Genomic DNA, 14,107 nt, shown 5'->3' with positions numbered 1-14,107 from the left:
CTCACAGATGTGGACCCGTTGGGCCATTCTGAGTCACTTTACCCGCAGTGTTAGCAGCACACCAGGCTCCCTTCTTCCTGGAAGTACCTCCCCTGGTGAGACAGCTGGGGCTCTCAAGGACAGCCAATCTCAGTCTTCAGACAGAGCCAACAGTGCCAGCAGGCGAGGAGAAAGGGGGCAGGGAAAGGACCCCCCGGGATGCCAGAGGAAACCTAGCGAACAGGGAAACAGGCAGCCAGCCGCCGGCAGACCCAGCTGCCAGCTGTTTACCTTGCACGGTGAGGTAGGCGGAGCTTTCCACGGTCCCCTTCTGGTTGGCCGCTCTGCACCTGTAGACACCTTCGTCCTCTTCCTTGACTCTTTCAATAAACAGCGTGCTGTTTCCGGGTCCCAAAATAACTCCTGGGGAGCAAGAGGCGTTTAGATTAGCAGGTCTGGATGGCAGACAGACCCAGACAACCTTAAGGAAGCCTACTGCCTTCCCCTCCTAGCCTCCCAGAGGCAGCTGGGCTGACCCATACATCTGTCCCATGCCTGCCGCGAGCCATGTGCTCTGCAAACCCCCAGACCCGGGCTTGCAAACACGGAGCAGGTGCTACCCTGTCCCCCTCACAGTAAAAGCAGTTCCCACTCCATGCACGTGTGTAGTGAGTGCTCAGTACATGTAAGTACTGAGTGCTCAGTACATGTAAGTACTACACAGACGGTGAGTTCCCAGACCCCTGCAAAGCTGTGCGACACAGAGCCCTCCACAGCAAGTACTGTACCAAGTATTATTGACTCATCAGTCTGAGTCTGGCGAGCCGGCAGCCAACAAGAGTGCAAGCAGGGACCTCGGGAAGGCTGCATGGAGGAGGAGGTGGCCCTTGAGGTGCCCTGTGAAGGCCTGTCAGGGGTGAACTGACAAAGGAAGGCGTGAGGCCAGAGGTGGAAGGGAGCAGGCACTGAGCGATTGTCCTGCAGGAGAAGCCAATGTGCCTGACCACACATGAAAACATAGAAGATCAATAGATGGATGGATGGATGGAGGGATGGATGGATGGATGGAGGGATGGATGGAGGGATGGATGGATGGAGAGATGGAGGGATGGATGGATGGAGGGATGGAGGGATGGATGGATGGAGGGATGGATGGATGGATGGATGGAGGGATGGATGGAGGGATGGAGGGATGGATGGAGGGAGGGATGGATGGAGGGATGGATGGATGGATGGATGGATGGAGGGAGGGAGGGATGGGACAGCTAATACCAATTCTTTCACTTCTACACAGTGTTTTATTATTTATCTCTAAGCCTCCCCAGCCCCATTTAAACTCAGAGATTCACACACACACTCAAGCCCTGAGCAGTCTGTTGGCCTTTAATCCTTTTTAAAATAGACTTTAAAAAGAGCAAGTTGTTTGTTCACATGCAAAATGTTTTTGCACCTCTCTTATGAACCAGACAGGTTTTAGATCCAGACAGAGGTGAACAAATCCTATGCGCTGCCTACAGACGGCTCACTTCTAGTTTACTGAAGAGCCTGTGAAGAGAGCAGACTTATTTGGGAGGATCAGGGTGACAGAGGTACAGAGGACTCGTGGTAGAAGTGCAGGTTGCAGGTAGGGTGAGCTCAGTGGGACAGCCCTGGTAGGAGGTGACCTCCAAGCGGGGGGGGGGGGGAGGAGGAGGGAAGGGGGGCTATAGGATGGGGGGGGGGGTGATGACAAGCCCTCAAATGGCTTGGAAAATAGCATTCTAGCAGAGTAAGCGGCAGCCTCTGGGCCAGGAATGAGCCTGCCCAAGAAACGGAGGACTGAAGGACGGCTCCATGTTTAAGAGCATGTGTTGTTCTTGCTGAGGTCCCAGGTTTGGTTCCCAGCGCCCCCATGATTCCTCACAATCACCCATGACTCCAGTTCCAGGGGAGCCAATGCTGTCTTTTTTTTACCTTTGTGGGCACCAGGCACACATGTGGTACACATGCATACACGCGGTGGACACAGGTAGGCTAGCCTCAGCTACACAGTGAGCTTGTGCCACATGGCCCTGTCTCAAAATCATGACCAAGCAAATCAACTAAGCCAGCCTAAACCCAAACAACCCCACTGTAGGGTGGGCGGGGGATGTAGCTCAGAGCTAGGGTGCTTTCCTGCAATGAACAAGGCTGGTCCTGGGTTCCCTCCACCGCGCGCGCGCACGCACACACACACACACACACACACACACACACACACACACACACACACACACACACACACACACACACACACACACACACACACACACACACACACACACACACACACACACACACACACACACACACACACACACACACACACACACACACACACACACACACACACACACACACACACACACACACACACACACACACACACACACACACACACACACACACACACACACACACACACACACACACACACACACACACACACACACACACACACACACACACACACACACACACACACACCCCGCACGGGCAGCAGGCAGACATAGAAAAGGGGTGATTGGTTTGGGGAGTCCTCTTCTGAAAAGCTTGAACCAGAGTGCTGATGCCACAGCTGTGACTGACTTTGGGGCTGAAGAACCAGCCAGCTTGCTTATTATGGGTTGGGGTGTAGTACGGGGAAAGGGCAGTGGAAGACCGACTTCTAAGTCTACGGTGAAGACAACTGGGACGCAAGTGTAGTATCTGGAGATGGAAAAGCTTATGGAGGGTGGGGCGAGGGCGGGGCGAGGGCGGGGCGAGGGCGGGGCGAGGGCGGAGGTCAAGAAATCTGGTGTTTCCCCGGATACTTTAAGTTCAAGATGGCTGCTGCACATCCCCGGGGGGGGGGGTCGTTGGGGGGAGTGGATCCATCAGGGAGGGGGCGAGGCTTGAAGAAGCCATGTGGGCTCAGCACTGAGACAGTAGGTGACTCGAGGTCTGCAGGTGAACATCATGGCCAGTGAGAGGGGAGGCCACAGGGGAGGCCACAGCCTGAGCCCTGGAGGTGACAGGAAAGCCAGGAGGCTCCTGGGACCAACAAAAGGTCCCTTCACACAGGAGACAGGAAGGAAACTAACTGCCTATTTTAATAAAGTGTAGAGGAAAGCCTGAGCAAGGTCACAGTGAGAGACGGGGGTGCATGCATGTACGTGTGTGTGTGTGTATGTGTGTATATATGTGTATGTGTGTGTATGTGTGAGTGTGTGTATGTGTGTGATTGTGTGTATGTGAATGTATGTGTGAGTGTGTATGTCTGTGTATGTGTGAGTATGTGTGTATGTACATGTGAGTGTGTATATATGTGTATGTGTGTACATGTGTGTATGTGTGTATATGTGTGTGTGTATGTGTGAGAGAGAGAGACTAAGGGGGGCAGTGAGAACTTTCTAGCAAAAGTGTCTGCAGAGCAATGTGGCTGGAGAAGAAACATCTTCTTAGACTTTATTTGTTTTTATTTTATGTGTGTGTGTGTTGCCTGCACGTGTGTCTGTGCACCATGTGTGTTCACTGCCATCAGAGGTCAGAAGAAGGTGCTGGACCGCCCGGGGACTGCAGTTATAGGTGGCTGTGAGCTGCTCTCCGGGTGCTGGAGCAGCCAGTGTTCTTAACCAATAAGGCATCTCTCCAGCGCAAGAGACTTAAAAAAATTTATTTATTTATTTATTTATTTATTTATTTATTTTTTTTTTTTGGGCTGGAGAGATGGCTCAGAGGTTAAGAGCACTGTCTGTTTGCCCAGAAGTCCTGAGTTCAGTTCCCAGCAACAACATAGTGGCTCACAACCATCTGTAATGTGATCTGGTGCCCTCTTCTGGTCTGCAGGTGTACGTGCAGACAGAGCACTCTATACACAATAATAAACAAATAAATCTTAAAAAAAAAAAGATTTCGTTTCCTGTTTTTAATTTGGGAGTGGGGGTATGTGCAGATGCCCGGGGAAGCCAGCGGCTGATAGAAGCAATCTGGGAGAGAGCGAGGGTGTGAGGGAGGCCATGGTCCCCAAATCAGAACTTCCCAAGAAGGAAGAGAGATAGAGGGGGCCTGGGAGGAGCAGGACAGTCTGTCTGTTCCTTTTCTTCCTTCCCTCTTTCCTTCCTTTTTCCCCTCAGAGACAGGTTCTTGCTATGTAGCCAAGGCTGGCCTTAAACCTCCCAACTGCTGGGAGTTATAACCCTCCCATGTCTCCCTATTTCACTCCATCTTAACTTCATACCTTTTTTGTTTAATTATTATTGTTACATATATACAAATATATAACTATATATAAATGAATGCAATCTACTGAATCTGTATATATATACACACACACACACACACATGCATACATACATATACTTTTGGACTGAGCGCTTGGTGTCGGATAACCAATTAGGTTGCTATTCCTGGGGAAACTAGTTCTCCCTTTCCACCAGCCTGTAGCACTTCATCTGGGGGTGGGTGGGCCCTGTGAGACTTTTCCCGTCCACTTTCTTGCCTACTAATGATCAATATGGCCCTGAGTTGTATAAAAAAGCAGGCTGATCAAGCCAGTCAGCGGCGGTCTTCCGCGCTCTCTGCCTCAGTTCCTGCCTTGGCTTCCTGTAAGCCATATGAGTCCTTTCCTCCCCAGACTGGTTTTGGAAGTGACGCAGGACAATTGATTCACAGTGCACTAGAAGTGAATGATAAATTATTTTCTCTTTCTCTGCCAACATTGAGCAGTATTTCATAAAACAAAACACAGAATGGAAGAACATGCCAGAGCTGTGGTGGGCGAAGTGACTGCCCCTCAGTTTGCACTCTCTGAACAGTCGTGTGTGTGTGTGTGTGTGTGTGTGTGTGTGTGTGTGTGTGTGTGTGTGTGTCTGTGTGTGGCCTCTGCTTCCCAAGGCCCTGGTTTGGGTGACTGGCAGATGAAGGGGAGCCCCGAAGTCAGGGGTAGTTCCCATCCTGCCTTGGAGGAAGAGGGTCCTGAAGACTTATGACTGGGGAAATGACATCATGGAAGGACATTTGGGGAAGTTTAGTCTAGCAGAAGGCAGGATGGTCTGGAATGAGGGAAGCACAGCACGGGGGCAGAGTCCATTTCCCTACTTGCAATTCAGGCGAGGGACAGAGAGCAGTGAGCCACCCTCCCCGCTGACCCCTCACCCGCAAGCCTGGAGGGGAGGAAGGGCTGGCTGAGGAAGAAATGGGAACACACTCTGGGAAGGAACAGCCTGCAGGAATTGTTGCTTTACTGGTTAAAGAATGGAAGGAGTTGAGGCCAAGACGACACAGCATTTTAAGCCCTATGAAGAGGAAGTGTTTATCTGTTCTTGACAGAGCTCTCCCTATGACTTTGGCTAAGTCCTACAGTTCCTTTGAGGCTTTCCCGCCCTCCCCCACCACCCCTGTAAATAAGAATAACACCTGCTTTGCACCATAGGCTTTACAGAAACAAGGAAAAGAAATACGAGCAAAGTACTGGCAGAACGTTTGAGGAGTGCAGCTCAGGAATGGAGAACTTCCCAGCATGCCCAAGGCTATGAACTCTGTCCCCAGCACAGGAGAGGAAGGAGCAAGAAGGTTAGAGCAGAAGCTTTGGGAAGGGTAAGATGTGGGGGTGTGGCTGGGAAGGCTGGAGTCTGGCTTGGGTTCGCAAACAGATGGTGCTGGTGCACACCTCTAATCCCAGGCAGGCGGAACTCTGAGTTCGAGGCCAGCCTCGATCTACAGAGTGAGTTCCATGAGAGCCAGGGCTACACAGAGAAACCCTGTCTTCAAAAAAAAAAAAAAAAAAAAAAGTCCATCTAACTGCCCAGTCTCCTCACACAGGGTCTGAGCCTCAGCCATGTCCCATCTCATCCCTGTGGTCCCCGCTGGAACTAGAATAACATAAACAAGTGCAGTAAAAAGACTGACGGACTCTGAGTATTTCCCCACACTTGTGGTAGTCTTTAGTGTTCTTTCTTTCTTTTTTTTCTTTTCTTTTCCGCGACAGGGTCTCTCTGTGTAGCCTTGGCTGTCCTGGACTTGCTTTGTAGACCAGGCTGGCCTCGAACTCACAGTGATCCTCCTGCCTCTGCCTCCCGAGTGCTGGGATTAAAGGCGTGCGCCACCACGCCCGGCTCTGCCTCATATTCTTTCTTCCTTCCTTTTAAAGATTTATTATTTATAATATTATATCTTTATTATTATGCATTATTTATTCTGCCCGCATGTGTGCCTGCACGCAAGAAGAGGGCACCAAATCTCATTATAGATGGTTATGAGCCACCATGTGGTTGCTGGGAATGGAACTCAGGACCTTTGGAAGACTAGACAGTGCTCCTTAACCTCTGAACCATCTCTCCAGCCCCTGGTATGCTTTCTTCATAAAATCTATAAAAGCATTAACTGGAAGCTGGGTGCTGTGGTGCATGCCTGTAATCTCAGTACTTGGGAGGCAGGGGTATTTCCTTGAGTTCCAGGGCCAGCCCTGGCTACACAGTGAGATCCCGTCTTTGAGTTTTCTTTGGGAGATAGGGTGTATGAGGGAGATAAGGATCTTTATTACACAGACAGCAAAGCGCTACAATATACATATATAATATTATATTATTATTATATATTATATAGATATATATTTTTCTTTTCTTTTTCCTTTTTTTTTTTTTGAGGGGAGAGAACAGGGTCTCACTATGTAGCCCTTGTCCTGGACTTGTTTTGTAGATCAGGCTGTACTTGAACTCACAGAGATCCACTTGCTTCTGCACCCTAGGTGCTGGGATTAAAGGCGTGTGCCACCACCATGCCCAGCTGGGTGTCAATCATGGACTAAAATGCTCTTTCCCTCTCTGAGGATGCAAACCCCTGTATCTGGGTTTTGTTTCCGGGCTCTGTGCCCATTCAGAGACCATCTGTCTACGGCTGCACCATGGCCTTTAAGTCGTGACACAGCTTTAAAAGGACTTGCTTTGATTTACTTTTATTTCACGCATGGGGGGTGTTTTGTGGCACGCATGTCTGTGCACCATGGGCATGCTTGCCCACAGAGGCCGTCAGATCCTCTGGAACTGGAGTCACAGATGGTTGTGAGCTGCCATGTGGGGGCTGGGAGTCCAACCCAGGTCCTTTGGAAGTGCTGAGTCATCTTTCCAGCGCCCATCGTAATACATCTTGGTGGTGTATCTGGCCTTAGCACTTCTTTTCTTCATGATGGTCTTGGCTAGTCGTGCTGCTTTATATTTTCTTCACCCGCCAAGTTCGGCAGAAAGTCCTGCTGGGATGTTGATTGGCACCTGCCCTCTTAAACTTGCATTCTCTTTGGTAACAAATATTCCTATCCGAGAACAGCAGCTAATTTTATTTTTATTTTTATTTATTTTTAGAGCAGCTAATTTGAGTTTCCTTTCTTTCTTCCTTTTGGGGTTGGGGAGGGGGAGGGTTTCTTTGACATCACTGAATGTTTTTATTTTCATTTTAAATAACTTGCTTTTCAAATTACGTTTATTCCTAGATACACAGACGTTTGTACTTTATGTGTTGTTTACGTGTTCGTGTGTTTTGGCCTGCACGTATGTTCTGTGCATTACGTGTATGCAGCTAGAGGCTAGAAGGAGGCATCGATTCCCCTGGAACAGGAGTTACAGACAATTATAAGCTGCTGTGGTGGTGCTGGGAACAGAGCCCAGGTCCTCTACAGGAGCAGCCAGAGCTCTAATCACTGGGCCATCCCTCCGGCCCCAGCTGTGCACTACTTTTGTCTGTTATGCACTTTGGGTAGCAGGTTCTTTGAGGGGTTCGCTCCAGCTGCGTTCTTTTTCTCCTTCGGACATGACTATCAGAGGCAGCAAGGGACTCACATATAAACAGGTGAGGTGGTTCGTATAGACGTGGCCCCTATAGATGCTCCTGTGTGAACGCTTGGCCAGAGGGCGTGGCTCTGTTAGGGGGTGTGGCCTCGCTGGAGGAAGCTGTCACTGTGGGGGTGAGCTTAGAGGTCTTCTTAGGCTCAAGCTACTCCCACTGTGGCACACAGCCGTCTGATGCCTGTGGATCCAGATGTGGGGCTCTCAGCCGCTCCTCCAGCGCCATCTGCACGCTTCCCGCCACGTTGATACTGGACGAAACCTCTGTACTGTGAACCAGCCCCAGTGAAATGTTTTCCTTTACAAGAGTTGCCGTGGTCATGGTGTTGCGTCACAAGCAATGGAACCCTGACTAAAACAACAGGCTACTGCGCTTTGTGGAGATAATTATCTACCAGTTTGCTCCTAGTAGGCCGGCCCAAGCTGTTCCCATGCGCTTGGTTATTTATCCCCATGGCTTCGGACAAGCAGCCACATGACTCTTCACGACTGAACACCCCCACCCCATCCATCTGCAGGCTCAGCGTTCACTTCTCTTTTCTATTATTTATTTATTTATTTTTTCACACGTGGTGTCTCACATGCTGAGGCCAGAGGACAAACTTGCTTCTGTCCTGCAGCTTATGGGCCCCGGGGGATTGAACTCACGACTTTAGGCTTGGTGGCACGCTCCCTTACCAGCTAGGTCACGGGGCCAGCCCAGATTTCTCTTTATTTTAAGAACCTGTATTTAGATTGGATGAATAGGGAGCAGAGCAAGGCGTACAGATGTAGCTTCCCACGGAGAGGTGACTAAATCATGGAAAAATGGGGGAAAGAATGGAAGGGAGCTGTGTCTACAAAGCTTGGCATGTGTGTCTTCTGCCTAAAAGTGAGACATAAGACATGACCCTGTGAGGATGCTACTCACGGGTAAACTTTGGAGTTTTGTTCGTCAAGGACCTGTGTGACCTGGACCAGCTTCAGGCTGTTATCGCCCTAAAAGGATCCTTATCTTGGGTCTTTTTGTGGCTCATGATAGGCTTCCCATATGCTGTTTCCTTGGCTCATGGCTAATGCTTACTTGCTTTTTTATATTTAGTTCCCGGACCAGCCATGTTGCAAGTTATCACCCGTTGCGCTGGGACCCCTGCTCTGTGACCACGGTAGCCCCGTGCCTGCCCTGCTCGGGCATGGATTCGCCAGGCCCTATGTGGGCTCCTGGAAAACAGTAGTCCCGCCTTAGCCTTTCTGAATACCCAGTGTGTAGCACTGCGCAAAATAGCCAGCTGGCCTCTAGCAACTCGGGGAGATGACAAAAATGCGTAAAGATCCTGGGTGACCCAGTGCAGTACAGGGGAGGGACAGCTTTGTGGTCTTGGCGAGCCTTATCTTACGCAGTTAAGCTTGTGGCAGTCAGTGCCAACTGTTTGTGGTAGTGCGCTGCACGCGCATGCCCAGCTCGCTTCAGAAGCCAGACTGTTTATGCCACTTACTTTATCATTCTCATTTTTTTTTTTTGGTTTTTTGTTTGTTTGCTTTTTCGAGAGACAGGGTTTCTCTGTGTAGCCTTGGTTATCCTGCATTTGCTTTGTAGACCAGGCTGGCCTCGAACTCACAGCGATCTGCCTGCCTCTACCTCCCTAGTGCTGGGATTAAAGGCTTGCGCCACCACGCGTGGCTTATCATCCTCACGTTTAAACATGCGCACGTTCCTTGAGCATAGAAATAATCCAGAGAAGCCTCACTATATATTGTTTTGTTTTGTGGGAATTTGTTATGAACGCGTCTGAAGATGAGACTGAGTGTAAGACCCGGTGACCGGCTGAGCTGGTTGATGTTAGAGGTGCCGGATCAGTTTGTGATCACATGGTCTGCATTTATCTGCACAGTCTACATTTTAAGGATGTCCAGGTGTTTTAGCATTTGATATTTCCCTGGGACTTGGAAATTCTTTATTTTCCTATTCATGCCTTAAGGTGATGGACAATCATGATGTTTTGTGTATGAGAATTATAGTCTTGGAAAAAGGACAGCAATTTTTGTTTTGTGTTGTTTGTTTTTCCAGACAGGGGTTCTCTCTGTGTAGCCCTGGCTGTCCTGGACTCGCTTTTGTTTTTGTTTTCGTTTTGTTTTGTTTTCTGAAGTAGGGTTTCTCTGTGTAGCCTTGGCTGTCCTGGACTCATTTTGTAGACCAGGCTGGCCTCGAACTCACAGCGATCCACCAGCCTCTGCCTGTCTATTGCTTATCCTCACATACACGTGACTAAAGTGTGAGAAGCCCCGGAGAGCATCTTCTATGCCTTGTTTGCTCCTCAGTGAAGTGAGGCAGGTTCATGATTCGATGGAATGGCCAGCACAGGACTTGCTTGAGTCTGTTTTAGCAGTGACTGGACCCTGAATCTGTACAGAGTTCACCAAGCAGGTTTTCTGAGAGCACCTTTGTTTGCCTCTGGCCTTAACTGGGCACAGCGGTGATTCTGTGGTAAGGCTGATGTATGTGAGCCAACTCAGGTCTTGTATTTGGAAGGAATAGGGAGTTCTATGAAAACTCTGGATATATGGAATAGTAAACCTCACCCAATGACATTGGTAAAAGACTTTGTGTACCCATGCCAGGCGGTGGTGGTGCACACCATAATCAGGAGGCAGAGGCAGGTGGATCTCTGAGTTTGAGGCCAGCCTGGTCTGCAAAGCAAGTCTATTACAGCCAGGGCTACACAGAGAAACCTTGTTTGGGGAGTGAGGGACATGACAGCATACACCTAAAGCTGCCTAGGAGCATCCTCTCTAAGCACCCACTCTTCAGAGTAAGGATTTCACAGATTGGGATTGGAGTCCCTCTGTTAGGAAGGCTTGGGAGCAGACAGCAGCATGGTCCTATTATATTGTGAATGTATCTATTGGCCCTTGGAGTGCATCCTCTGAGATAGTAAAGTTCATGGTGTGTGTCTATTTCTCCCCTGGGGAACTCAGGCTGAACATCTGGCTCTTTGCCTGATTCCCTGGCAAAGCAGATGGGTTCGCCACTTGCCTGAGGAGTTCTCACTCATCTCTCCCTACGCCTCTCCAAGGCCTTTGCTGTCTACAGTTCAGAGATGATTCTGATCGGTTGCTATAGTGCCCACTGGTGCAGCTCTCCGGGACTGTGGTAACAGGACAGGTGTCCCTTTCAGGACATATCGCTCCATCTTAGTGACCAAGATTTGGCTGAAGAAGAAAGAGCAATCCCTGCCTTAGGCACTTTGCTTCCGCTCCCGCTCCCGCTCTAGTCTGCTGCATCGAATGCTACTGTTTTAACTGCCAAGGACTCTGAGCACACGCGACTGTCACAGACATTTACTTCCAGTGTTTGGGGGATGACTGTTCCAGGCAGGCTTTGCCAAGAACTCTCAGGTCAGCATCGCCTTCGCTCTCTGAAATCTTCTCGAGACAGGAAGGGGCTTCTTCTCAACGCGCTGCTGACGCTCGCAGACCCTTTCCTCTGCGGTCCTTCTGCGATGACATCCGTGCTTGTATAAGTATGAGTCCATCACCTCATCAGCTTTGCCTACAGTGCCAGCATTGCCAACCCCTTTGGGACACCTGCTGAGCCACATCTCATTGTGAACCATGGTGGAGCATCGGAGAAGCAAGCGGATGGTGTGATACTAAGTGTGAGCTGCCCTTCCCTCGGGCAGGTGGCCTGGGGAAGGAGTAAGGACACAAGGTGACTACACAACACCGTTTCAATCTGGGTGTGGAAGTGAAGGTTCCTGCAGGGGCTGTGCTGCCTGCCGGACTCTGAGACCCAAAGCGTGTTCTGCGTTACCACCGTCACAAATAATTCATCTCTGGCTGTCGCTCGGACGTGGAGCAGCCTGCTCCCTCCACACCACATTTTATGTATTACTTCAGGTCATTTGTGTCACACGGGCTTTAACCTGCCTTCCCTCTCCCTCAGCCCTTCAGAGCAAATATGTCTTCTGTCATCTGCCAGCACTGTCTGAGCATCCTGGTCCTCCCAGGTGTTCTCTGCTGAGCTCTGATTTGTACCCTCTACACCTTTCTCACCTCTTTCAAGTCTTGCCTCGTTTTCAAGTCTTTATGATTGCCCAGCAGCTAACCGTTGGAGCCTATTGCACGCGGAGCCTTAACACGGTGAAGTTAACGCATAGAAAAATGTATGTTTTCTTATCTTAATATACTAAAGATTTAAAAAAATAAATTTACTTTTAACCGAGATATAGAAACATAAAAAGTATAGGTACTGCCAGGTGGTTGGGGGTGCACGTCTGTGATCCCAGCACTCGGGAGGCAGAGGCAGGCGGATCTCTGAGTTCTAGGCCAGCCTGATCTACAGAGTGAATCCAGGATAGACAGGGGTACAACACAGAGAGACCCAGTCTTGTGTGTGTGTGTGTGTTAAGTACTAACAGGGATATGTGATGTTTTGATAGGAGAATTATGTTAACGCGTCTGTTGCCTCAAAAGGTAGACCTGTCTTTGTGGTGAACGCTCTCAGTGCAGGTCCTTGCTTCGGGTGTGTGTCATTTCACTGCCACCTGTGGCCACTCAGATGTCCCACCACTGGGGTGTCTAGGTCTTTCTTTAGCCACCCTTTCCCCACCTTATCTGAAACCTGAGATTCAGTCATACGGTGTTCTCTTCTAGACTTGTTTTATTAATTCATCCTTTTAAAAAATTTTCATTTATTTGTATTCTATGTGCCTCAGTGGTAGGTCAGATCCCGGGGAACTGGAGTTACAGATGGTTGTGAGCTGCCATGTGGGTGCTGGGAATTGAACCTAGGTCCTCTACAAGAGCAACCAGAGCTCTAACCACTGAGCTGTCTCTGAGGCCTCCTCATTAATTCATCTTATTCTGCTTTGAGGCCAGCTGACATGGAAGCCCAGACACTGATAGTTGGTTGCTGACTGAACAAGCCGCACCCCATCAGAACACACACACAAGTAATTACTTGGCTTTTTGGTTATCTAATGTTTAAATTTGTAAAGCTTTTGATAGTAGCTTCATTTACTTCATTTTAATTTTAAATAATTTTAATTTTACTATCTAGAGCTCAGGGCTTAGGGATTCAGTACCAAGCACAGGGCCCTGAGTTTGGTCCTCATCTCTAAGGGGGGGTGGGAGGGGCAGTGACAAATGTCTACACAGCCTAACACAGAGCCAGATAGAAAGTGGCAGCTCAGAAACCTTTAGTAACTAAACAAGTGAAGTTTGACCTGGAATGGCATTAATTCTGGCCTTTTAAAAACTTTAAGTTAGTTGGGTGTGGTGGTACACGCCTTTAATCCCAGTTTAGGTTAGGCAGAGGCAGGGGGATCCTTGTTAGTTCAGGCGAACCAAGAACTACACACAGTGAGAGCTTGTCTTAATAACCAACCAACCAACCAACCAAACCCTTAAGGGTAAGTAGGTTCAAAATAATTTCTGTCTTTACATGTAGCATGCCCAGCTTTTTAAAATGCTTTATGTATTTTTTTTTTTAGACAGGGTTTCTCTGTGTAGCCTTGGCTGTCTTGGACTCACTTTGTAGACCAGGCTGGCCTTGAACTCACAGCGATCTGCCTGCCTCTCCCTCCTGAGTGCTGGGATTAAAGGCGTGTGCCACCACGCCCGGCTTTGATATGTTTTAAAATGCTTTTAAACCATGGTTTAAATAAAAGTCTCTAGAAGCCTTCCCATTTGAGAGGGATACAGGGGTCTTCACTGCCTTAAATAGTTTCTGATGTCAAGCTGGTGGTTGAGAACTGGCACACAGCTGTCATCTTGTGAGAGATGTGACAGCCTAGTCACCATTAGTCGCACATGTCAGAGACAGACAGCACTGCCACACCACCAAGACCCGAGCCCAGTTCTATCTCTCCCATCTCTGCTTCATACCCGAACCTACGAAATGTCAGAGTTAACTTGGCAGACCTCTCCAAACCGCTCTGGAAACAAAAACCAAAGGAACAGCAGAGAAATAACCCAAAGCAGCCGTGTTCCTGAAGCAAAACTCCACCTGTGACCCATCCCACGCGAGCGCTTGCCTGTCTCGGCTAACCTTTACAGACGATAACTAAGCGCGGTTTGAATGTTAATAATTTGCGGTCACTATGGGAAGACCTTGCTTCAAAGGTTTGAAAGCAAGCGCACAGGAAGCCAGGGACTATCAGGGTGTTTGCCCGAGGCGTGAATGGGGCCCCGTTGAAAAAAAAGGGGCTCCTCTTCGCCTTGGAACGTGAGAGAAACATGCCTGGTGACCAGGGTTCCAGGCGGACCATGAGTTTGTCAGGCAGGGCGAGTGGTCTAGGGAGCAGGGGAGGCGG

At 49.3% G+C, this 14,107-nt stretch overlaps 1 protein-coding gene across 1 annotated transcript in view; it reads right to left on the bottom strand.

Moving 5' to 3' along the window:
- The window catches only part of Flt1 (fms related receptor tyrosine kinase 1), a 160,526-nt gene that overhangs the window by 50,981 nt on the left and 95,438 nt on the right, over positions 1-14,107 (bottom strand). Inside the window, exon 14 of the mRNA XM_051162859.1 lies at positions 271-402. Coding sequence (XP_051018816.1) covers positions 271-402 — 132 coding nt within the window. The remainder of the gene's footprint in view (positions 1-270; positions 403-14,107) is intronic.

Source organism: Acomys russatus, chromosome 19, assembly GCF_903995435.1.
Source record: "Acomys russatus chromosome 19, mAcoRus1.1, whole genome shotgun sequence".
Taxonomy (NCBI): domain Eukaryota; kingdom Metazoa; phylum Chordata; class Mammalia; order Rodentia; family Muridae; genus Acomys; species Acomys russatus.
Note: the sequence above shows the minus strand (reverse complement) of the source record. Positions and strands in the feature narration are given on the sequence as shown.